The sequence below is a fragment of the Perkinsus marinus genome (genome assembly GCF_000006405.1).
Source record: "Perkinsus marinus ATCC 50983 genomic scaffold scf_1104296958776, whole genome shotgun sequence".
Lineage (NCBI taxonomy): Eukaryota > Perkinsozoa > Perkinsida > Perkinsidae > Perkinsus > Perkinsus marinus.
Window position 1 is genome coordinate 30,638 of NW_003206626.1, and position 22,735 is coordinate 53,372.

The following is a 22,735-nucleotide window of genomic DNA, read 5'->3' on the forward strand; positions in this document are numbered from 1 at the left end:
GTGGTGGTGATGGTAGTCTCGAGAGCGTTGGTGTTGAGTTCAGTGTTGGGTGGAAGTATTTGAGGATTATTCGTTTTGGTTATGAGTGGCAAGGAGCGACCAGGAGGGAGACCACGGAAGGGCTCTACTGTCACCAAAAGGAAGGTCTTATCGTCATACCTCTTCGTATGCATAACTGAGCCGTAGTACGTCAGGGGACAGATCCATCACCGTCGGGCAGTGGGTCGGGAGGTACCCCACCGCCTAGTGGCAGCTTTCTCCGTACGGCCCCTGTGATGATCAACAATCCTGATAGGGAGTGCAGGGAGATGGGATGGAGCCTTAGGTTGGGCGGGCCCTTTGCGGCGGTGAGAGGACGGAGGTCAGATACGTTGATAGAAAAATCCACATTTCGGAGAATCGGCTGGAGGCCAGTGGTGACCAGGGCTATTCAACGGTGGGATGGTGTTATTAGTGATTGTTGAGAGCGTCTGCTGTAGGTGCTGGCGACCCATGGGGCTAGTAGTGGTGGCTGGTATTATGAGCTCACGTTCTTGGGGGAGGGCTCGAGGCATCCTGGTGTGGTATCGAGGATGGAACCTCATATCAGGGTGGGGTGGTCGACTAGAATGACTCGATATGATATGCCTATTGGTAGCGACTGTTTTTCTTATGCTATGCGGGATATGGACGCATGCAAGATAGTGGGTGTAACTACTGGTTGGGAAAAGTGATGTCTATGGCTTAGGTGGTGGCCAAGAGGATACCTTATGGCAAACGGAGGATATTTCCGGGAGATACGGTATGGCTGTTGATGGCGAGGAAGGTCAGTAGTGCTCGGCCGACTTCAGATGGGCTGCCATCTGTTCATACGAGATCCCCCCAAGACGCCATTACGGGCGGATGATGGACGACCCGAAAGCTCCCTGTGGTTGCCAGGTAGCTGCTTGTTCGGTTGTACTCAGCGAGGTGAGAATGATCAGGCCTATTGTGCGATCCAGAAGATCCCCCGATACCGAGCATCTCGGAGGGCTCTGCATTATCATACACGCTGAATGGGGAGAGTCTTGGCGTGGCATTCAATGACGTTGTGGAGGGCGAGTGAGGAGTCGGCTACTGTTTGGTCTACAGCCGTGATGCAGGTACTTCCCTGCAGTGTCGTTGTACGGGGGTGCAACGGTCGAGGCTAATTTCGGACCGGCATTCAAGTGTCCACCACCAGAGGGAGCTCGGCCATGCTCGGAGATGTGAGTAGTTGGAGTTGGGCTACGGTGGAACAGTGTGGGAAAATATGCACATGGTCAACTACATGTGTTGAAATTCCTGAGGAAATTTTGGGAAATTCTTGTTGATTTCTGAACACCTCCATAATCAGTGAGGAATTTCTTGAGCTCAGCTGAGGAAAGCGAGCATTTATTTCAACTCTGCCGTGAAGAGTATGTTTATCGTAGGTTCGTACCGGACGATGGAGCCCCACCATTGCGACCAGCCCATTATATTCCTCGAGGGGCGACAGCAGAGACCAAGTTGGCGGCTTCCGAGATGATTCTGTCGAGTCCTAAGGCAGAGGGTGTTGCTTGAATGCTAATTCATGCTACGTTTCTATTGGTATCACATTACGTCAGTGCGTTACCTAGTACGTGGGCTAGTTACCACTACACATGGGAGATTCATGCCACACTTCTTGATATAGGCTAGTCGTATGAGGATCCAAAACCTGTTTGTGTTTAATAACACACCTTTCTCACTTGGTGTGTGCCGCGCTGATGAGGTCCGGATATTACATGACTTGTACCGGGAAGGATTATTGCCGCTTTTTCTTAGTCCTGTCTGCTTCTATTACTAGTCGCGAAGGCAATTTCATTCATCGTCCGGAAAGATCGTATTGTTTTCATGGGAGATTTCATTACCCCACCTCTGGTGTCGGAATGGGGGGTTTATGTTGGATGCGAATTCCACACAGTTTAGCCCTTTTCCCTCAAGTGGATGCTTTTATGATAACACAAGAGTCTCAATGATGAACAACAGGAGCGGTGCTCACACTACCTAAAGTAGAACACGGTAGCGAATAACAAGAATGTCGCTACTCCCAGCAGTATAGGACTAACGTGATTGTCGTAGAAGTGAGGGGCTATGATGACCGCAATAGAACAAATGATTGTGGATAAGACTGAGGTTATCAACGCTACTTTACCCATGAATAACATGTTCACCCACCATGCGGACACTAGGAAGCCCAGTAGGTAGAGAAAGAGGGATAAGATGCAGAACACGCCAGTTACCAGCCAACCGTAGGCTACACATTTGGCTTTGCACATGGCGCTTTGACCACCACCGCAACCGTCACAAGGAGCCTTGATGATATCAGAGATGATCAGAGCTGCTACATGGAGGATGAAGGCGGTCACCACTAAAAGGACGAAGGTCCAGTATTCGCCATTACGCTGATTGTGAGGGGTGCGTCGGACCTCGCGGTAGTCGTATGCAAGGTAGGGCATGGGGCCTGATTGAACTGGGTTGATATATGTTAATGTTATAACACAACGTGTAAAGGGGATGCTGATACGGTTTAGGGCATCATAACTCGGCAGTGACAAAATCAATTGTCTATAACGAACACATGCTAGATGAGATCACGTTTCGATCCACTTGTCGGGGGGAGAGGCGGCCGACCCTGTTGGCAGATCCGCCAGCAGCTGAGGTTACTGGAAGGACCGAGTGAGTCCCGACGAACTTGGTACGATCGCAGGTGACGATCATGTGTAAGGGATAAGGGAGGAGCTGGTAAACTGCCACTCACTGCCGCCTCCTCGGGTTATCATCATGCTCCACGCCAGGATGATTGTCCAGATGTCATACCATCGATCGCTGAAAGATGATATCTATGAAGGGTTAGGCGGCTTGGAGGCCAAAGACCTTTGCCATGCTGCCTATGTTCTTGAGGCAATTATCAAGCCAGCGTGAGATGGTCTCGGCATATCTATAGAGATGGTTCACCTTTGCGGCTGCGGAAGAGGTCTACTGAATGCTTTCTCATGGCCCTGAATTCGAAAGACGGCAGACTCCAGCTGAGAGATCACCCGCGTCAGCGGTAGGGAAGATGTACCCAAATCGATCGAGTGCGAAGAAGGACGGCCCCGAGTTGCCTTCGTCCCCATGAACATCCCCCATGTGAGGTCATCAAAGGGCCGAGCAGAAGATCCCATGGTCCTCCAGCATGTTGCACACTTGAGGGTTAATATACCGACGACTTGTGTTGGCAGACTTTATACTTGCTTCATGAGTTTAAGGAAGCTCTTCTTCACACCAACGTGTTCAGCCATCTCCAACCGAGTTTTCTTGTCCCAATACTTGTTCCTGTATTCAGGCAAGCGTAACTTACGATGGCTCACTGACGGGTTAGGTTATGCTACTAAAGTTGCTCCTTGACGTTGTGGAATGAGTTGAGTTGCTCCCAAACCAAAGGCGCCTCCGATTAAGTATTCTCGTAAAACAGGCCCTAGTAAGAGGAGTCAGCTTCACCAGAAGGATGAGAAGATGATCGTAATTCGTTGAAAGCGCGCGCGTCGCTCCGCTAAATTTTGTGGAACGCTTCGACATTTTAAGCGCATGATGATTGAGAGCCCTCTGTATGAGTGTGGACTCACGCTAAGACTCCGCTGATATCGTGGAGAGATAGAGGGTCATTTATTGTAATAGTTTTTTAGAGTCGAGGCAAGCTGCTGGGCCTCATCCGTATCTTGCAAAGGTTAACCTTAGGATATTCAGTACCGTCCTTCCTCTTACTATGCGTCCTCCATCGTATTCTTCCTCTAGCAGCAGCAGCGACAGCCTGTCGGGGCCTGACAGTGACTTGTCTTCTGAAGGCTGGTCGGATAGCGAGCTTGAAGTCAGTGATCATGAGCAGGTAGTATCTCTAGGTTGACTTTGTAAGATACGGAATAGGCCCAGCTATGACCACCGCCCTCCATCTCAGGAAAGCCCGGCCGTGTGCTGCATTTGCGACTATTCTACCGAAGGCCCTGTGACCGAGGTATGGGACCACATGCGGACCCTCCACAACGTTAATCACGATGACCAGTTCGATGTAGCGGACGATTATATCCGTATGAAACTCGTCAACTTCATGCGTAAAAACGGCCGGCAGCCATCGACCGTCGCCGAGCTGGATTCGGACCAGTGGCTTCAGCCGGTGATGGAGGAGGACCGACTGCTTTTCGAGGAGGTAGAGGTTGACGACGTCCTGGCCTCTCACGAGAACTCCCCTAATGCGGCCAACCAATTGGGCGTCTCTGCGGACCCTAGTCAGCTGAGTCGAGATCAGCTCCTTGCAGAGAACGCCTTCCTTAGAGCTCAAGTAGAGGACATGAGGCGACTACTGGCTGATGACGATGAGGAGGACGGTGGTGGTGGTCGGCGTAAGGGGGCCGGCCGGCATTACACTGGGAAGAGCTACAATGGGGAGGCTGTGTATAGCAACGGGCCTCTGGGTATGGGGGCGCCTACTGTCTTCCGAGAATAGGCCTCATCGTACTATAGTTACTCCTTCGGGTTGAGATGTTGGGTTGGTAAGGAAGTGGCGAGGGAGTGGTATGTCGATGTCGGCAGTTGGTGGTTATCATTATGCAGAGGCTCCCTCGAATACCCTTTTTTGAGAGGAGACCATTGGTGAGTATAGAAGGCATGGAGGGCCGTAAGATAACCTGTGCTGCCGGTGGGTCCGATGCAGTATGGCTGGGCTCGGAGGATGGGGCTGTCGTTAGATTGGAGAGAGAGTAGTAAAAAGGGGATGAGGGGATAGCATCAACTCGGGTGGGGAATAATCGACTAGGAACAGTAGCTACTATCCGATACTCAGTAGAGACATAATCCTACGGCCTCATACTGGGGTCTGGAGCACGTGAAGGTGTCTGTATTGTTACTAGAATGATAGAAGTATTTGGGAGCGCGGCTCTTAGACTCAGTTTTACTGCGATGAAGGCCGTGTTGAAGGCCAGCCACTTCATGGCGGCTGTTAGTTTGTGGGTAAACTTGTGGATCCTCTAAGTGTGATTGGATCTCGATTATCGCGGACGAGGGCTTGTGGGATAGTAGTAGTGAGACCCTCCAGCAGTGACAGAAAAGGAAATTCGCTACTGCTACTACGTTGTGTCAGTCTCCGGTCATCGACTAGAGCGGCACTGACAAGTGGCCCTGCGGGGGACCAGCATGAAGAGGCTCCCCTGCAAGCATTTAATAGGAGTATTGTAGGGCTGAGGGATGTCCCATTGAAGCAGTGTGTGATGGCGATAGGAGAGGACACCGTCACACCTGGCTTGGAGTCGGCTACATGTTGGAAGTAGGCCGCTCTCGTCTAAGCGGGGAAGGGTTGATGATGGTACTTGGGATCAGGTACAAGGCATATTCGCTGTACCGCACTGACCAGAGTACCGGTCGGCCCTGCCTTTTGAGAGAGGCTAGGATTTTGGCAGGGGCTCCTCAAGACGAGGCTGTGACCAGCTTTGATGTCTCTAAGGACTTGACGGTATCGTGGTGGGGCTCGAGGCTCGAGTCTCTACTACTACTTGTGTACAGGTCCTAGCAGTGGGCACGTCACTTGGGAATGTGTATGTTTACCGCAGCAGGGATCTTCTGACTGAACGTAGCTGCAAGTTGCGAGTGATACCGCCCTCTCCGTCTTCTTCTGAGACACCCTATAGAGGAGGAGTACGACATGTGGTACTAGGATGGCGAGCTGGCGTCTTCGGTCGAGTTTGGTCGTATCGTTAGGCTATCATGGATCGGCAGAATGGTGAGGGGAAGGGTCTCGAGAACCGTCCACAGCTGTCTAACGGGGCTGACCACAAGCAGCCCCAGACGGTTCAAAGCTACTACCTCTTCGTGGTATATGATGATGGAGCGGTAGTGAGCTATTCTATTGAAGGCATCGATGGTGCTGTTACCCTCTTGGAGGTGGACCCTAGCTGCTGTATAGAGGAAGAGACTGGTAGTAGCAGTAGTAGTAGTAGTAGTAGTAGTAGTAGTAGTAGTAGCGGCTACGAGGTGTATTTATGTGAAGGTAGTGAGGAGTTGATGCCCACTAGAGGGTGTGCTATCTTCCCTAGTATGGAGGCACTATTGGTGCTCAGTTCAAAGGGAGCTGTCTTTGGTTTTGACCCTAAACAGGGCAACATTGCGGCGGTAATAGCTGTGGGGACGTCCTTGTAGTGAGTAGTCGTCGTAGGTGCCTGTTGGTGATGAGGGAGGCAGCGACTGGCACCCTACAGGCCTCTACTCCTCGCGATCCTACTTCATACTCACCACAAAGCAGGTTCGGCGGAGACGTAAGAGGGAATAATTTCATGGCGCGCGGTAGTTTGCGCGTATCAATCAGGCTCTAGTGATATAGCGGATCCTATATTGGCTGGGCAAAAGGGTGAGGGTAAAGCTGTCGCTGGGCATCGGCAAGGCGGCCCTGTGAAGTGCGGCGTTACAGTAGTGTTGATGTATCCCAACGCTAATGTGCGTTTTATAGCTTTTCAAGTGAGAAGGGGAGTAGTAGGGAGGAGGATGTCAATCATGGGCGAAAATATGCACATGGTGAATTTCATGTTATGGTGACAATATGGAAATTCTGAGGAAATTCTTGTTCGTTTTCGTGCACTTGTACCCTAATTCGGGAAACCTCTATGGTTTGTGAGGGAATTCCTGAGCTCAGTTGAGGAAAGCGAACATGTATTTCCGCGCTGATTGCAGTTTCCCTCTCAGGGTGTCTTTAGCGATTTCGCACCAGAGTCTGGGATAGTTGCCGTAGTACCGGCCTTCGACCACTCCCTGCTGGTCGTAGGTAGAAAGACCCCCGGGGGCTCTTCCTTATCTCTTAGCCGGTTGCTCAGGCAATAACGCGTCTACTGGTACCCCCTGTGTATATTCCCTGCATGAGAAGGCCACTACGGAGGAGGTCTCGATGCTGCAACAGAAGGGGATGTATGAGTGGGCAGTGGAGATTGCGACTCGGGAGGGCCTACCTGTCAACCCTTACCTAACGCAGCTGTATACCAAGTAGGGGGGAGGGTTCATAGCGGCTACTAGAGGGTGGTTATACTATGTTCAATATGATGTGAGTAACGATGAGAGTGATGGAGTTTCATTCATGATATGAAAAACACTTTCACTTAGTGTATCCTCCACATAGGATGATAGTATCATCCTGATACATTGCTGCCTTATATGGTATAGGTGCATTATGTATGTAATGAACACATAAAATACGTTATCGGATGTGAACATGCTATTTTTGAGGAATATGGTCCTAGTATTATATTAATTCACTCTGGGGAGGTATTTTAGTGCTCGACTACATGTGTTGGCGACAGCATGAGAACTCCGATGGAAATACTCGGTGCGTCCTGTATACTTCTACCCGAGTTTGTATGTAAACTTCTATAGTTAGTAAGGAAACTCTCCAGCTCGGCTGAGGGAGGCGAACGTACATTCTGACACTATTTATCTCTCTTCTAACCTCATTAGTGTATTATAAAAACGTTGTAGCATTATGAGGGGACGTCGTTGTGGCGGTAGGTATGGTTTAAATCTGCTTGAGAAGAACCAAGTGGATGATGCGCTGAGAGTATTCATCAAGGCGGCAGCTGGCCTTCGTCTACCCGTACAGACGAGCACTGTTATAGGTTGGAGGGGACCTCCTGTGGGGGACGGGGTAGTTGGTCGTTGGCCTCAGAAGCATTCAGAGTGCGTCATCGAGTGCCGGCTATTGCGACGTTTTTATTACGTCTACATGAAGCTGAAGTGGTTAAGAAGGGCCCTGATGGACGCCAGTTGAGGCCGATAATGCTGTGAGGGGGAGCTGAGGTCGCGATAAGGGGAATTGGGAGTTGGGTTAGGTATAAGGAGCATACGTATATGCTGATGAAGTGCCTGTGTCGGCTTGGAGACTACCGTAGCTTGGAGAGACTGGTGGACCTGTTGACTAGGAAGGACTGTGACATCCCGCTGGACGTCACAACGGCTATCGGCATTCTTCTCAGTGGCGGGTGGGGCGGACAGGAGATCTTCAATTGTTTTTGAAAAGACATTTAGGTATCCAAAATTGGCGTCGCAGTTGGCTCTCTCTTGGGGAGGAGAAGGGACAACAGCATCAGCAGCGGAATTGTAGAGGAGCTGCTTGCTGTTGTACTACGTATGTCATTGTTACGGTGTAGATATGTTGGGACGTGTCTTGAGGCGGATGATGGAGATAGCAAAAGAACCAAGGCTATCGAGTGAGGAGGGCTATCGTTAGAGGAGTATATGTTCGCTTTCCTTAGTTGAGCTCGGCAGTTTTCTCATTGATTGTCCATCGAATTCGTATATAAGTGTTCAGAAATCAACAAGAAATTCCGAAAATTCCCTCAAAGCTTCCATATTGTCACTAGCACATGTGCATATTTCCCCCCACATTGTGTGGGATAGTGTGTGGCTTAGGTATTTGAAGGAGTTGATAGGGCGTGGCCAAGATGCTGCGGTAGGAGGTCTTGCTTGGGGGGGGGGTATATCATCCTGGGTGTCAGTGTAGGTCATATCTGTTCTGACTTCCTCACGGGGCATCGGTCGGTCATTGATGCACGTGAATGCAGAGGGGATGATACCGCTGCTTGAGACGTTGCTAGAGTAAGTATGATGTAACGCTCGACTTGTTGTGATGGCACATGTTGGGTGTCTGTGGTGGTATAGGGTTGGAATGCGTTGACTCTGCGGGTCTAGTTGGTTATGTCGATCGTTTCGTACGCGAAAGGTACCGGGTTCGGCCCCTGGTTTGAGTACTAATCCCATTTTTGCATGGATTTCAGGCGGCATTCTGTGCTGGAAGATGAGAAAACTCCGTCGGGGACAGTAAGAATGATAACTGATATTCACCCGTCCCAGGCTACCGTCCTTGCAGGAGCCTACAGCAGCTGACAGTGCTGGTCCAGACAGTCTGAGTTCTCCCATCGAGGCAACTTTATCACAACTTCTACTCCCCAGTGAGGTAGGAGTGTTGGGCCTAGTAGGACAGTTACCGTTGGTTGCTCTTCCAGGCATGTGCGAATATGTTGTTGCGGCATTTGAGTAGGAAGTCTCGGTCTTCGAGCGCTAGTAAGTTTCCTTGGGAGGGTGTCCCTCAGTATGCACTCGGGCATTGCTTCAGATGGTTCTTCCCTCTTGCCGGCTCTTTGTTTGGAGTTGTGCCTTACCTGTGGTCTCCATCGGAAAGACGAGGCGACTCGGTTGCACATGAAGGACACGCTGTTCGATCGGAATCTGGGCAGCAAAGCTGAGATGATGGCAGGGACATGTAGTGCGGGAGGAGGGACTAGTCGGTAGGAATTTCAGGTGGTTAGCGATCAATGCTAATGATTCTGATTTTACCTGGGGAAAGTGTGATACTTTGTCTTTGTTGGCACTGCTATGGCTATCTTCTTATTATCTCTTTGATGGTTATATGTGTATTAATAGGCTGAGAGGATTCCGTTGCTTGGCTGCTCTGTCGACTTTGTTTGGTGTCAGGTTTTCAGTTCGCATGGCCAGAGGGTGTTATCGCTCTCATTGAGTCTTCCTATATTCAGTCCGAGGATGCTCGAGCCTTGGCCCGGACACTATTCGATGCCACAGGTAGTTTTTGGGGAGTTTCGTGTCATCGCCACTTCGACGTTGCACGATGCAGGATTAGCTCTAGAATGCAGGGATGGCTCAGCGACGTTCGTCACTCTTGCTGAAAAGTACTGTAGTCTTGCAAGCTCTATCTATCCAGGCCACTTCTTCGTGTGATATGGTTCCTTCCTTAGATGCTTCGGAGCTAGCACCGAGCTCATACGTGGAAATTTGTGAGGCCGTGAGCAAAGGTGTTGCTGGCGAGAAGAATAGTAGGAAGCCACTCTCGTTGTTGTTTTTTCCCATTGGCTCTCCAGGTGGCAAGCCCGACTCGTCCACTGGAAGGTTGTGGCTGCAAGCTCTTCGGAAGCTCCGGCAGAGGCCGGTTGGGTCATCTCGTGACCGAAAGGAGGCTCTGCAAGCGATGAACGAAATAGTTGGTACGATCCTCGGGGGTATTTGAAGCAAGTGGGATGCTTCTCTTAGGCATGCTCAGTCGATGCTGTTCTGGGTCGGCTTCAGTGACGGCGGAGGTGCTGGATGCGCTGGCTGTGGACCCAGCTGTGGAAGAGGATTCTGGCACGATGGTGGAGATGGGCACTCTTAAGCCGATGGTAGGGGGTTCGAATCTCATCGATTCCATCTGACCCGGTCTGGTATGTGATGAGACCTTTCTCATACTCTACGCGGTGTGCTGGAATCGATGATAGCTTCCAGCAACGAAGTCTATACATGCTTGAGGTTATTATTGTTCAGATGAGGTCACTCCTGAAGACCAGTGGTGATAAGTGCTCGACGTCGCTGGATAACCTCAAACAGGATAAGCAGGAGCTTGAGCATATGCGTCAAGAGGTAGCCAGCGGTGCATGAAGGCTCTCTATCCTGAATCAGGATTCCTGATTCAGGTCGAAAGTCTGCGGACAACGGCTCGAGTGTTCAACGGTGGGGAGGGTAGCGGGTCTCCCAAGTGCGCGGAATGCGGGCAACGATTGGACATGCCAGCGGTAGGGATCGAACCCGGGTGACTTTGTTGAGTTCTTGTCATTGACAGATTCATTTCATGTGTATGCATTCCTTCCACCAGCTTTGCCTGTCGACCAGTGGCGAGTCGCCTCACAGTGCAGACGACGATGGCTATAAGTGTCCATTGTGTCAACCGGATGCTCTGTGAGGAGGAAGCCGGAGCGAAGTTTCCGGCAGACTCTCCAATTTTAGATACAAGGATAGCATGAGGAAAGAACGGGAAGATTCCATACAGGATGCAGAGAGCCTTTCGACCTTGTCCGTCTGGGATGGATGACTGAGCATGCGTGCAGAGGTGTAATTACTTCTTGTCAGATACAAAGCTATCGGCGCGTCTTCTAATGATTTTTCGATTATCGCTGACTACTTGGGTCGAAGCCTCTTCCATTCTACTACCACATCATAACGATTGTGCAAAGCTGTGAGAGTTTCTCAATGGGTCCCTCTGTGTACGAGTTGGTCATCATCGGTCCGGGGTAGACCCTCGGTTGGGAGTTTTCCCCTCAGCTATGCCCAATCAATCTGCGTACATCCCCAGGAAAGTCTGGCCAAAGTGAAGGGAGTTCCAACCGACGATGGACCGATGCCGTTCATGCAGATCCAGTACACGGAACAGTTCACGGTGATCATCGTCGACAGCCGGGGTATCAAGGTTGATGCTCGCAAGATACAGAATAGGTGTAGTTGTGCAGATTGCACAACTATGGAATCTTAGCTTAGCTCGAAGCTAGTTGATGCAATCGAACACATCCAAGGAAACGTGGCTCCTCTCAACTTGGTCACTTACAAAAGCTACGATGGCCAGTTCTTGGGCTGACTACTACTACTACTACTATTACTACTACTCAGAACTATATCGGGGCTGATGAAACTATGTCGAAATGAATGTATTGAGTAGTCTCTAAATATGATGGAAGGAGATATGCCTTAATAATATAAGGAATTCATGCTATAACATACCGGACATATTGTTCTGGTGTTGATAACTTCGATGCGAACTGTTGAAATACTAACATATGCCAAGTACGGGAAAAAATGAAGATTGTTATGGGATGAGCTGAACCTACAGCCTAACGAGCCGGGCAATGTGAGGAAGTTCCATCCTCGCAATCATTCAGATCGATAGTGAAGTTAGTTATACGTCTGAAGTCGAACATATCGATACCATTGTATTTACACTTCACCGCCTGAAGCCGCTCGTAAGTCCCATTATGTGGGAAGTAACGAGGGATCCATTCATCACGAGTCATAGTGGACTCGATGTAATTCTGATACTTGGTGTCGGTTGAGAAGGGCCTCACAGTGTCCGACATATTAGCCATCCACGGCTCGACCACCTTGGAGGGGTCTTCACCAGGAAGGAGGAACATACCATGTTCAATAGAGAACCCCTTCTGACGGTGGTCAAAGGAGGTACACTTTCCTCCGGAACTATCGAGACAGTCCGTCGGCTCCTCGAGCATCTGGTGGGTGTAAGGCAGGACATACTGGTAACAACCTTTCGAAGCACATGTTTTCCCCAAGACATGACTCACCATGGCCTCGAGGTTATCATGAGTCAATATGCTGGGATAGTAGTACTGGATCTGAATCCACTGTAAAACTACTTTCTTCTCGATAGCGCGACATTTAGTCATCGCCTCCTCGATCTCAGGCATTGATGCACCGGGAATTCCTTTAGTAGGGAAGACCGAAAAACAATTCATGCTCGTCCACATGGCCTCGACGAAAGTCATCTCCTTCTGATCGGGGAGGATCCCGCTCGAGTTGGTGATGCCCGTGTAGTTCCTGAATACATTTGTCACATCAAGGCAGGACGAACAGTTCCTTGAATCACATTGGCAGATGGAAAAATAGTATGAGAGGGCTTGGAAAGCGGAATATCCAAGTATCAGTGCGGCATTGAACTCCTTGGGAGTGGTAGAAGCCTGTATGAAGTCCATATAAGACTTCATATGCCCAACGTAGTTTTCGACTTCGAAGATATTTGTAGCTCCCGAAGAATAGAGGACACTACCAGTAATGAATGCCTTGTAATAGAAGTTCACCACCACACCATAGTTGCCGCCCATCCCGCCACGGATAGCAAACAAGAGGTCAGCATGCTCATTGGTCAACGTAGCCTTCACGAGTTGGAATGCGTTAGCCGTCTTGTCGTAAATAACGATGTCAGCAGCGACGAGCCGGTCAGCTCCTATGCCATACTTGGGACCGAGCAAGCCGTGGCCACCTCCAGAGAAGTAACCCCCTATCCCGGTGCTCGGGGAGAATCCTCCGGCGAATCCCAGAGGCGGCTGATGGAGAGCCATTTTTGTGTATGCCTCAATCAGGTCGAGACCTCCTCCCATTTGAACTATATAATCCCCATCGACAGCTTGGACGTTAAGATCTTTGAAACGCTGCAAGCTTAGAATGATACCCTTGTTAACGTTGCTCTGGCCGATGTAGGAATGGCCTTCTCCACTACGGAGAGCGGCAGGCACCTTATACTTGTGGCAAATAGTTAGAGCAGTCGCAACCTGGTCGGAGTTATCAGGAGATACCATGGCAGCAGGAGTGATGCCGTGTGATGCTCCGAATAGAGAGAAAAATGGGTCGGGGATGTGATCCGTGATAGTGGCGTTCGGAGGGAGTTTCTCCTTCAGCTCGTTGATAGCATCCTTGACCGGGTCCGAAGTTTGACTCAGTTCGCCAGATACCACAGTGAGGACAGCGAGAGATAAACCAAGACGCTGTAGAATAGGATGAACCATTGGAAGGGCGTAACGATTGGGAGAAGTCCGTAAACTGGCGTGACACGGTGGCATTGGGAAGGTAGCGTCACAGCCCGTGACCCACGGTAGCATCACGGCGCAAGCTCCATCCAACGAGTTCACGAGATACACACACTTTAGAGGCGACGAGATAGACATGCATTAAGCCTATCTGTATGACAGTTCAAATTTGTCCGCCGATAATTTCGTAATAATAGCTGTCGCCCTACATCAATATTGATGCACCACTCTCACGTGGAGACTGCACGCAGGCGCATAGTTCGCCTTCCGCACACTGCGCACGCGAAAAGATACCGCCAGTTGATCAGAGGCCCATTTCACAAGCCTCGGTTATGCACGAAAATCGTAAGGCGCTAGGCGATTTTTGCACCTAGCGGTTAGGCTGTGTTAGAGATGTTAGAAAAAAATGTAGGGGGAGCTTGTTATGATGTCGGGACACGAACAAAAATGTTCGCGGCAATGTATATGCGTACATATATGGTCTGTTAGAGAAGAAGGCGACCCATTACATTAGCAACTCCCATTACGCGACCCATTTCAAGTTGTGCAGCACGCTAGAGTGAGTCTCAAGTTAGAGTTTCCACTATTATAGTGAGAAGTTCAGTCGACCTGGGCTGTGAGCTAGTAAGGAAATACCAGGAACAAGACCGACAAATACAGCGTGACAAGACTGCCAGCCTGTATACAAACGGATAGAAAAAAGGAGGAACGGGCTAGTAGAGGAAATTCAGAAGAAATAATAGGGAGGACAAGTGGAACAGAAACATAAAAGACGGTCTCACTGGAGCAGAAAAAAGTAGATTCTTTTCGCTCAAGAAGAACTCGCGAGCATGCCGTGCCAGTACGTCAGCTGAGTACGTAAGTTGGTGTGCCTGCTAAATACGGAACTGGCTCGAGATAGAACGATCGACCTCGTTACTATAGAGGGTTGCAGAGACGTTTATCATTAATCAGAGTTCACATAGAGTTATATCACCACTGATTCCCAACGGGGCCCTAAGAGCTCTCCCAGAGGGGTAAGCGTTGGTGGAAGTGAATTCATTATCATCACTATCATCTTGTCATTGTATTTATCAGTACTGAGATTGGGATTCAATTACTGAGGCGTTTAACACTATCTACCCATCGCTGACGATAACCAAGACCATCGATACATGATATATCATATCACAATGAACTGGTAGGATGTGCTGATGATTAAATTAGTCATCCTGATGTATTGGTCCGACTAATACAGCACCAGTGACACTGAGCTGAGGAAACCCAGTAGAAATTGATTAATACAAAGAAAATGGAATCTGGTCTCAGTCCTGGCTAGCTAGTTCACAGCTCGGCACGGCTACTGGCGGTAGCATGTATGTGTCCGGCTCAGATATGATCTAATTCATCATAGACAAGTTTGACACATAGCAGCATCCTGTGCTCGTTGAAACACCCTTCACTGCGCCCGCCCCTGTAATCGAAATCCTCCCGAGGCCGCCTCAGCAGAGTATACCGATGCGTTGCCTCTTTTAGCGTAAACACCTCCTAAGAGGCCGTAAATCCTTCAACAAGGCCCTGGAGCAGTGCATGTTTCATCTACTATGGAGAAGTATGGGTGACGTGAGTCGTAGTTTACGCCGTAAACTTCAGCTGAGACTCACCGTAGAGTCTACGGTGAGTCTCAGCTGAAGTAATCAGTGCATCATCTGAGGCGCTGTAATCAATGGCCTGTCTCTTCTATGGAACGCGTGAAAAATGGAGCTTCACAGTATAGTAGTTGTTGCGCTAAGATGGACAACCTGACGTGATTCGTATCTTCTCGGGTTGGACCTAGGATTCTTTTATCACAGTTTATTTGCTGCGGCTGAACTCCTCCGTATTTTCCATCATCATGTTCAAAGGCCCCGTGGGAATCCAATCACTTTTAAAGGACGGCACTCAGAGCTACGCTGGTGTCGATGAGGCCCTTTTGAAGAACATGGAGGCCAGCAAATACGTCTCCGAGATAACCAGGGTAACACGACACGGAAACGACGCTTTCATATGTCACCCTTGATTCTCTTAGACATCACTCGGGCCTTGCGGTACCAACAAACTGATTGTCAACCATATCAATAAACACTTTGTAACCAGCGATACTGCTACCATGCTCAAGGAGCTCGACGTGCGTTGTTCACACTTCATTGCTCCTAACGAGGCGTGTTTTCATAGATATACCATCCAGCAGCCAAATTAGTAGTGATGGCCGTTCAGGCTCAGGAGCAGGAGTGCGGCGATGGTGAGTACCGGTCTGGGGGGCATTCAGTGTTATGACCGTTTTAGCCACTAATTTGGTATCGATTTTGATTGGTGAGCTTCTCGAGAACGCTGAGCAGCTGTTGAAGCAGGGCATTCATGCTTCGGATATAATCCGTGGTTACGAGATGGCTGGTAATGATAGTAGTAGACCGACTTACTATCATCAATTGACGAGTCATGCTGCTTAGGTGATCGTGTGGTGAAGTACTTGAACGATAACGACGATTTGGTCGCGTATACCCTAGGGGATGTCAGAAGCGTAGATCAGGTAGGGACGTATAGGATGCGAGTTGCAACTACTAGTGTGGGAGAATATGCTTATAGTCAACTACTTCTGGGAAAATTTGGAAATCTTTGGTGTTTGTGCCCTTCCAGCCGAATTCGGTTGTAAATTCTCATAATATGGCAAGGAAACTCCCGAGCTCAGCTGAGGAGAGCAAAAATGTATTCCAACATTGTCAACTACGGACTGAGCTGCATATAATAGCTTGATCAGATCGAGTTGTATAATATTTCAACTTTCAGATCAGTACTGCTATCAAGTCTGTCCTGGGCGCAAAACAGTACGGGCTTGAGGACACTCTGGTGAGGATGGGGCACCCGTTGTTTGTATACGATTTCTCACTTACTGAAATTCAGACTCGTCTTGTCGCTTCTGCGTGTTGCTCGGTGATGCCTGAGGACCCTAAGAAATTCGACATCGACAACATTAGGGTGGCCAAGTTGCCCGGTTGCGGCAACATGTGAGTCGTTTTCTGTCCAACTTCCCCTTTTCTCATTGGTTTACTGGCAGTCATAATTCTTACGTTGTGGACGGTATGGTCACTACCAGAGACACGATGGGCATCGAAAAGCACAAGAAGAACTGCAAGGTGATTCCACTGGTCCTTCTGATCGGCGCTGGAGGAGCCTGAGAATGTTCAGGTTGCCGTCTACGGCTGCGGCCTCGAGATGACCGGCACTGAGACGCAAGGGACGGTACTGCTAGAGTCGGGCAAACAGCTGATGGATTTTGCTAAGGGGGAGGAGAAAAAGATGGAGGAATTTGTAATGGAAGCTCATTCTGAGCTCATAAGCGAGTGATGCTATATCTGTGTAGGTTCTTAGTTTGGTTGACGCTGGTGTTGAGGCCGTCATCGTGGGAGGCTCTATTCAGGATATTGCTCTCCATTTCCTAAACAAACATCATATCCTAGCCATCAAATGTAGGCTCAGCTCGAGGGAATCACCATCACCATTTCATTATTATTATCATCGGCAGGCACGTCTAAATTCGAGATGCGTCGTCTTTGCCGGACTCTTGGAGCTACGGGTATCGTTCGGCTCGGTGCCCCCCTGCCTGATGAGCTAGGTTATGCTGAGAGCATTGATGTTGAGGAGATCTCGAGTGCCAAGGTATGCTTGCGAGATCTCTTCCCCTTTGCTTATCCTGTTGTCAGGTGACTGTCGTCCGAGCTGCAGACTCGAAGGTCTCTACTATTGTCCTAAGGGGGGCTACTGGCAACTTCCTCGACGAGGTATTATCAATAGTCCATACACGATGAGATGCTGTAGTGCTCAGGTTGAACGCGCTATTGATGATGCTGTCAATGTGGTTCGATGCTGTGCTGTGAAGGGTCAGAGGGAGTAAGTGGAGGTGCCAGGATCTGAACTTGTGCGGATTGTAGTTGTACAGGTTCGTCGTTGGTGGCGGCGGATGTGAGATCTCTCTCAGCCTTGACGTTGCTGAGTTCGGTCAGGAATGTTCCGGTATAAGCCGCTTCCCAAGGTGTTTTATCACAGTGCTCGTTTTCATCAGGCCTCGAGCAATACGCCGTTCTGAAATTTGCAGAATCATTTGAAGTTGTTGCGAACATCATAGCTGAGAATGCGGGTCTCAATGCTATGGATGCCGTCACGAAGTGAGCTTTCCCTAAGTCACCACTGGCATTCCTCGCTCAGGTTAAAGGCCGCTCATGCTTCTGGTAAGAACAGAATGTGTGTTGATGTTGATGCACCCAACCGACGAGCCTCCCCTATTTGTGACGCTGGTAGTAACTCTTTTATGAGTATGTTGTTGATGAAGACTTCTCAGTGTCCAAGTCCATACTGGATAATCGCGGCATCAAGTCCTGGGCTATACGATTGGCTATTGACGCCGTGCTGACTATCCTCAGAATTCAGCACATCATCGTGGCCAAGCAGGCCGGTGGCCCTCAGACCAAGGTGATACCATTGTCGCGCAAACGGTTGCATGCATTATTCGATGTTTGACTTAGGGAACTCCATATGTCGATGAAGATTGAGATGAAAACGTAAGCCGCCACCGCCCGAGCACAAGCACTGATATACCGTGTCTCTGAAGTAGCTGTTGAGCTTGTGTTGCATTAGCATGAGCAGTTAATGGGACGCACTGAGTTCATGCTGGAATGATGAAGGAAACTTTGCTCCATTGTGGATGAAAGTCGCTGGAACTTTCCTCAGGATTACGATTCCTACTTCAGGGTTTTCATCCATTTTTTTCGAAAGTTTTCCTCAGCTTTCGAACCCTCCAACCTGAAACCCGAATTGCAACTCGCTTCAAGTGACAACATTGTATGTCTATCGTTTCCTCCTCCACTCGTCGCCTTGTAGCGGCTGGGCTGCTCCGTCGCAGCTTCGTCAACTGTATGAGAGTCGCCAATGACATCGAGTTTACTAAGAACAGATATTCAAGGAGGGTACAGGGTGCCTTTCTTCAGGATATTTCCTCTTGGTTGATCTTAGTGTAATCTGGCGATCGAGGACCGCGTGAAGTTGTTGAATTGGAATGCGTTCTGCATTGCTGCAACCTCCCTACCAATTGCTTACGTGTAAGCTTCTATCAGCCACGTTTCTCGGGACAGCCCGCGTGCTACAGGTACTATTCGTGGTATGAGTCGTCCGAGGACACCGATATGATCTATAGGACGATGGACCCTATGAGAGAGGCCAAGGCAGAGTATTACCTACCGTTCCTAAGAGGGCATTAGTGCGACCATCACCATGACTACTTGATAGTTTTCCTGTTTTTCTATCAGAAGTGTTACGTTCGATAACTGTGAGAAAGTTGTGGAGCTACGATCTAGCTTGGCGATGAGGGTAGTCCGATACCTATCGGTGTCCACCATGGGCTCTAGCGAACTTGCGTACGTCTTCACCTTTCTTCGTGCAAGTTTGACAAGTGAGCAGGCGAGACTAAGTGTTACAATCAAGCTCGACTTTGAAAATTCAAGTATGTCACAGTCTAATTACGTTGCGATCAAGATTGAAGATGGAAATACAAGTTCGACGAAATTCCATTTTGTTACAAGCGAGATTAACGATGAAAATGAAAGTTCGTTACTTGTCCATTTTGATACAAACAAGTCTGACAGTGAGGACTCAAATTTGGCACTACCAGGTTGTATCACCAGCAAGATTGGCATTACACCAGCCAAGTTTGACACTACATCGCCCAAGTTTGCCTCAGAGATGATTGTATCGTCTCGCCGATTGAATACACGACAGCAGAAGGGCTGTCCGAATGTGCTTTCCATAGAGTTGGACACTGTCAGGGGAAAGGGGGCTAGCCGAAGTGACGATTTCCGTAAGGCGATTACGAGTTGGTATAGGTGAAGTCTTAGTAGCTGCCTCTGTTCTGTCTGGTTCATGAGAGGCCGACGCAATACTCTAAGTACACCGCTTCCTTAATCCCGTTGAACCCTACTTCACAGCGAAAATAGTAACAAAGTTCAATCCACGTCCAACTTGGAGACTCAACAGCTGAGAGGAGGGATGAATTAGAAAGCTGAATAGTGGATGTGTGCATGAATGACCAATTGAATATTGCTGGTCGTAGCTGTCGGAACTATGAAGCCTCCGGTGGGCTTTCCTGAGGAGAGGAATGTGCTTGCCTCAGACAGAATGATGCAGAGAGCCTACAAGGCCCATACTTATACCCAGTCAGATTTCTTCAATCCTTGAGACAACCAGAGACTGAATATAGATACCGGACTCACCCGATGCCCATCTCGGGGATAAACATGGACTCTGATATACTGTAGAGCTAAACTCGCAGGCTATTTAGAAATCAAGAGGCGACACATGCTGATCGAAATCCACGATCCAAGTCCCCCAGTCGAGTCACGACATAATCAGACAAAGCGCAGCGCCGGCGGAACATCACTAACAAATCTTATCGTGGGAATCATATAGTTTATAAAATTCGTAAACGCTTCATGGAAACGTAGTTCGCCAACTCGGCCGAGTTGTGTATCGATGAATTGAGAATCAGATCGCGAATGAGGAGGCAGTAGCATGGTGATGCGATGATCTCCAACCACAATCAGATGCCTACCTCCGCTGAGTTAGTTTCCGATTCTTCCGTAGCTTCAACAGTCGGATTGGTGGCCTCAGCCAGTGTCAAGCTGATGCCGGGTGCCACTGGGGGTCCTCCGTCGGGTATACCTGGACGGATGATCATGCGATATGTATACTTTACCAAGCTCGATGACGGCAAACCATAATCATTATAGAACAGTGCGAGCTCGGTCAGGGAACGCGAGTAGAAGCCTGAGACCCTTATGGGGTTATTGAGCTCCCGAGTTCTTCAACCGGACTCAACAGCCGACCACACTTGACCCTAGATACCATTTATGATACACTGGCTCTTTACATAAACTAAAACTGCATACCTCTACTCGGCTCTTATGACATGGAGACTAATTACGAACTACTGACTCTAGGCTGGAGTTGAATTCCATACGAATATTCGCAGGAGGTGCATAATTCAAGCACTAGACTTACGTGCTAAGTCGACATTATCAAGTCGCTGTCGTTGTCAGTAACAAATCTTAACTTTATTAGCGATCCAGAGGGTAGGAGCTCGGTGTACCCCGACTCACCCTTTTGTGTTCGTCGGGTAGCAGTCGGATTGTGTATTACTGTCGGAGTCGGCGACGGGGCTGCTGACTGCAGACAAACAAACTGTCAGCACGTAACGACACCATTGAGGACCGACTTGAAGTGATGATGTCGGGCTTGGCAATGGCGGGGAGGCGTTGAAAAAGGTCGGACTCGGGGATGAGCCTCTGATGGGTTCGAGAACGAGAGGCTGGAAGTCCTCCGGTCTGAGGGGCACCGGAAGGTGGCGCCGTACAGACCACACGTCCTCACCTGCGTGCCATCGGTTGGAAAAGGACTGGCGGGCCCTCATTGCCAGAAGCACCATATGAAGCATGATCACCAGCGATAGTAGAACGGTAATTGTTAGTCGCAGTAGTGCTACTATTAGATGAGTTTATGTTGCCCTGGACTGTTGAAGAGGTCTGGTGGTTGTTCATCGCCTTCGTCATACCGACAGATATGTCATTGCTTCCCGCCGCATTGGGATCGGGGGACTGCAACTGATGCCTTGCACCACAACTGAAGCGCTCTCATTGTGGCGATCGCTAACTCGGTACACACTTACTTCACGCCCTCAACAGACCCTTGTGGTGGGCTAGGAGCCATGGACATGATGGCCTGTTGAAGATTGAGTGGGGGAGGTGGTGAATACGGTGCATGAGGTGGCGGACTGTACGAGTGGGGATAGTAGTATCCTGGAAGAGAAAGTCCCCTAACTATGGTGAGGTGCAGTGATAGTATCCACCATATTGCTGAACGCCTTGAGGGGCGTGCCCGTTCTGTAGTGGCGGACTGCCTCGACTAGTCGGGGGCCCATAGGGGTTATATTGGAAGGGGTGGTGGGGAGGAGGTGGAGGCATGGCCATTTGGTTACCCGGGTAGTGCCCAGGTGGGGGAGGGTACGCTCCATAAGGAGTAGGGCCGTAGTACTGAGATGATACCCGACGATGCGGACGAGACGGAAGATCTCCCCGAGATGCTCACGCCTCCATATGGGGACTCTTGTAAGTTGGGTGAGGCCACTGTGGAGGCGTCACCAGGGCTAACAATATGATGATGATCCCCCTTCTTAGAAGCTGATGAAGACACCGCGCCAGCCAGGGGAGAGGATTGGAACTCTATCCATAGTTGGAGCATGCGCAGTTGCTCCTGAAGTAAATTAGATGAAATGAATACCATTGTCATTTTCGCATATTAGCCAACCTCAAGATTCTTCCCGGCACCCACAAAAGTGTACATACGGTCAGTGACGGCTGAGTCTTCACCTGAGGGTAGTTGCAACTGAGGTGACTGTAAGCCGCGGCTCCTACCAAGTACTCCACTCATGGCCACCATTGCTTCTCTCGCGGGCAGCCTCTCTGATTGTACCGCCTCATTAATAACAGCACAGAGGAAGACTGATGACAAGCCGGGGAGTATCGGAATCGGGAGTAGATGCTCACTTCTGGCTTGTGCCGTTGTCACTTCTTGAGGCACTGATGGCTTTGGTGGGGTGGCTGATCTCGGGAATTGTAGTAGAGTTTGGTGGAAGTGACGGTGCGAACTACTCTGCATGTCGGCCAAGGTCGCCGCTGATACCACTGAAAACCACTGCACCATCAGAGACCGTTCGATAGGCCACCACCAGGCTCACAACTATGTGATATGCTGCTAGCCGGACTTGTGCTCGGGGATGGATACTCAGACACACTGGTGTCAAGGACCGCACTGAACCTTCTGAGATCGAGAGGGAGTCGACAGGTTTTATAGCGTAGTAGTAGCGTAGTAGTAGATCTACGCTTGTTGGGGAGGCCTCTGGCCACATGCTGAGGAGGCGACACTTCCCATATTGTCGATATCAACCTGAGGGATGACAAACTCAGGTCAGGGCTAAGGGCCAGCCAGCCCTTACGAGTTGCTCATCTTCTGGTATAGGAGGAGTGCCCATTGCCCGTCTCAACATCGACATGCTGCTACTGCTGCTGCCCGTGGTGCCAACAGACATACAGGAAGGACCTCCTGAGTGCTCCAGACTAGCCTGATGATCTGTCATAATGAGGGGTCGCACCTTTACAGTTTCTGTCGTGCAATGGTGCGTGAACAGCGTCGGCTCGTTGCATTCAATCCACACGGTAGTGTGGCCAAAGACCACTATCAAAACAAAGACGTGTTCTATACAAGATTCTACCGTAATGTTCTGAAGTACGATA

General features: G+C 49.6%; 5 protein-coding genes across 5 annotated transcripts; 4 read left to right on the forward strand and 1 right to left on the reverse strand.

Annotated features, from left to right (window-relative positions):
• The first annotated feature begins 62 nt into the window (after positions 1-62).
• Positions 63-1,563, forward strand: Pmar_PMAR029508 (trithorax protein ash2, putative). The gene is made up of 9 exons (XM_002773482.1): positions 63-144; positions 195-325; positions 367-436; positions 480-683; positions 728-781; positions 831-918; positions 963-1,080; positions 1,122-1,226; positions 1,431-1,563. The coding sequence occupies exons 1-9, from the start codon at positions 82-84 to the stop codon at positions 1,558-1,560; spliced, it is 963 nt and encodes a 320-aa protein (XP_002773528.1). The 5' UTR covers positions 63-81; the 3' UTR covers positions 1,561-1,563.
• Positions 1,564-3,766: 2,203 nt separating this feature from the next.
• Pmar_PMAR029509 (hypothetical protein) lies at positions 3,767-11,014 on the forward strand (the record flags this gene model as incomplete). Its single annotated transcript, XM_002773483.1, has 30 exons — positions 3,767-3,886; positions 3,956-4,469; positions 5,230-5,317; positions 5,371-5,503; positions 5,554-5,637; positions 5,749-5,965; positions 6,038-6,159; positions 6,203-6,302; positions 6,353-6,501; positions 6,727-6,805; positions 6,855-7,020; positions 7,540-7,646; positions 7,697-7,811; positions 7,860-8,009; positions 8,178-8,237; positions 8,440-8,479; positions 8,531-8,625; positions 8,805-8,847; positions 8,897-8,983; positions 9,033-9,090; positions 9,143-9,289; positions 9,502-9,606; positions 9,780-9,857; positions 9,903-10,025; positions 10,072-10,199; positions 10,342-10,437; positions 10,491-10,589; positions 10,637-10,752; positions 10,801-10,866; positions 10,924-11,014. The coding sequence occupies 30 exons, from the start codon at positions 3,767-3,769 to the stop codon at positions 11,012-11,014; spliced, it is 3,576 nt and encodes a 1,191-aa protein (XP_002773529.1).
• Positions 11,015-11,043: 29 nt separating this feature from the next.
• Positions 11,044-11,425, forward strand: Pmar_PMAR029510 (hypothetical protein; the record flags this gene model as incomplete). Its single annotated transcript, XM_002773484.1, has 3 exons — positions 11,044-11,084; positions 11,116-11,230; positions 11,324-11,425. 3 exons carry the CDS (start codon positions 11,044-11,046, stop codon positions 11,423-11,425), a joined length of 258 nt encoding a protein of 85 aa, XP_002773530.1.
• A 72-nt stretch (positions 11,426-11,497) lies between these two features.
• Positions 11,498-13,391, reverse strand: Pmar_PMAR029511 (hypothetical protein). Its single transcript, XM_002773485.1, has one exon. The coding sequence runs from the start codon at positions 13,359-13,361 to the stop codon at positions 11,679-11,681; it is 1,683 nt and encodes a 560-aa protein (XP_002773531.1). The 5' UTR covers positions 13,362-13,391; the 3' UTR covers positions 11,498-11,678.
• Positions 13,392-15,255: 1,864 nt separating this feature from the next.
• Positions 15,256-17,915, forward strand: Pmar_PMAR029512 (T-complex protein 1 subunit theta, putative; the record flags this gene model as incomplete). Its single annotated transcript, XM_002773486.1, has 17 exons — positions 15,256-15,378; positions 15,430-15,528; positions 15,576-15,642; positions 15,687-15,794; positions 15,851-15,930; positions 16,188-16,247; positions 16,302-16,405; positions 16,456-16,534; positions 16,587-16,709; positions 16,762-16,867; positions 16,924-17,057; positions 17,102-17,179; positions 17,224-17,288; positions 17,338-17,411; positions 17,461-17,563; positions 17,604-17,692; positions 17,737-17,915. The coding sequence occupies 17 exons, from the start codon at positions 15,256-15,258 to the stop codon at positions 17,913-17,915; spliced, it is 1,671 nt and encodes a 556-aa protein (XP_002773532.1).
• Between the last annotated feature and the right edge of the window lie 4,820 nt (positions 17,916-22,735).

What these genes read in the sequence shown, in the direction of transcription:
- Pmar_PMAR029508 (XM_002773482.1), top strand. Translation starts at nt 82, where the DNA reads ATGAGTGGCAAGGAGCGACCAGGAGGGAGACCACGGAAGGGCTCTACT. An exon ending in GAGATGGGATGGAGCCTTAG is followed by an intron (nt 326 to 366) that starts GTTGGGCGGGCC and finishes GACGGAGGTCAG; the next exon opens with ATACGTTGATAGAAAAATCC. An exon ending in AAGCTCCCTGTGGTTGCCAG is followed by an intron (nt 919 to 962) that starts GTAGCTGCTTGT and finishes GAGAATGATCAG; the next exon opens with GCCTATTGTGCGATCCAGAA.
- Pmar_PMAR029511 (XM_002773485.1), bottom strand. Translation starts at nt 13,361, where the DNA reads ATGGTTCATCCTATTCTACAGCGTCTTGGTTTATCTCTCGCTGTCCTC.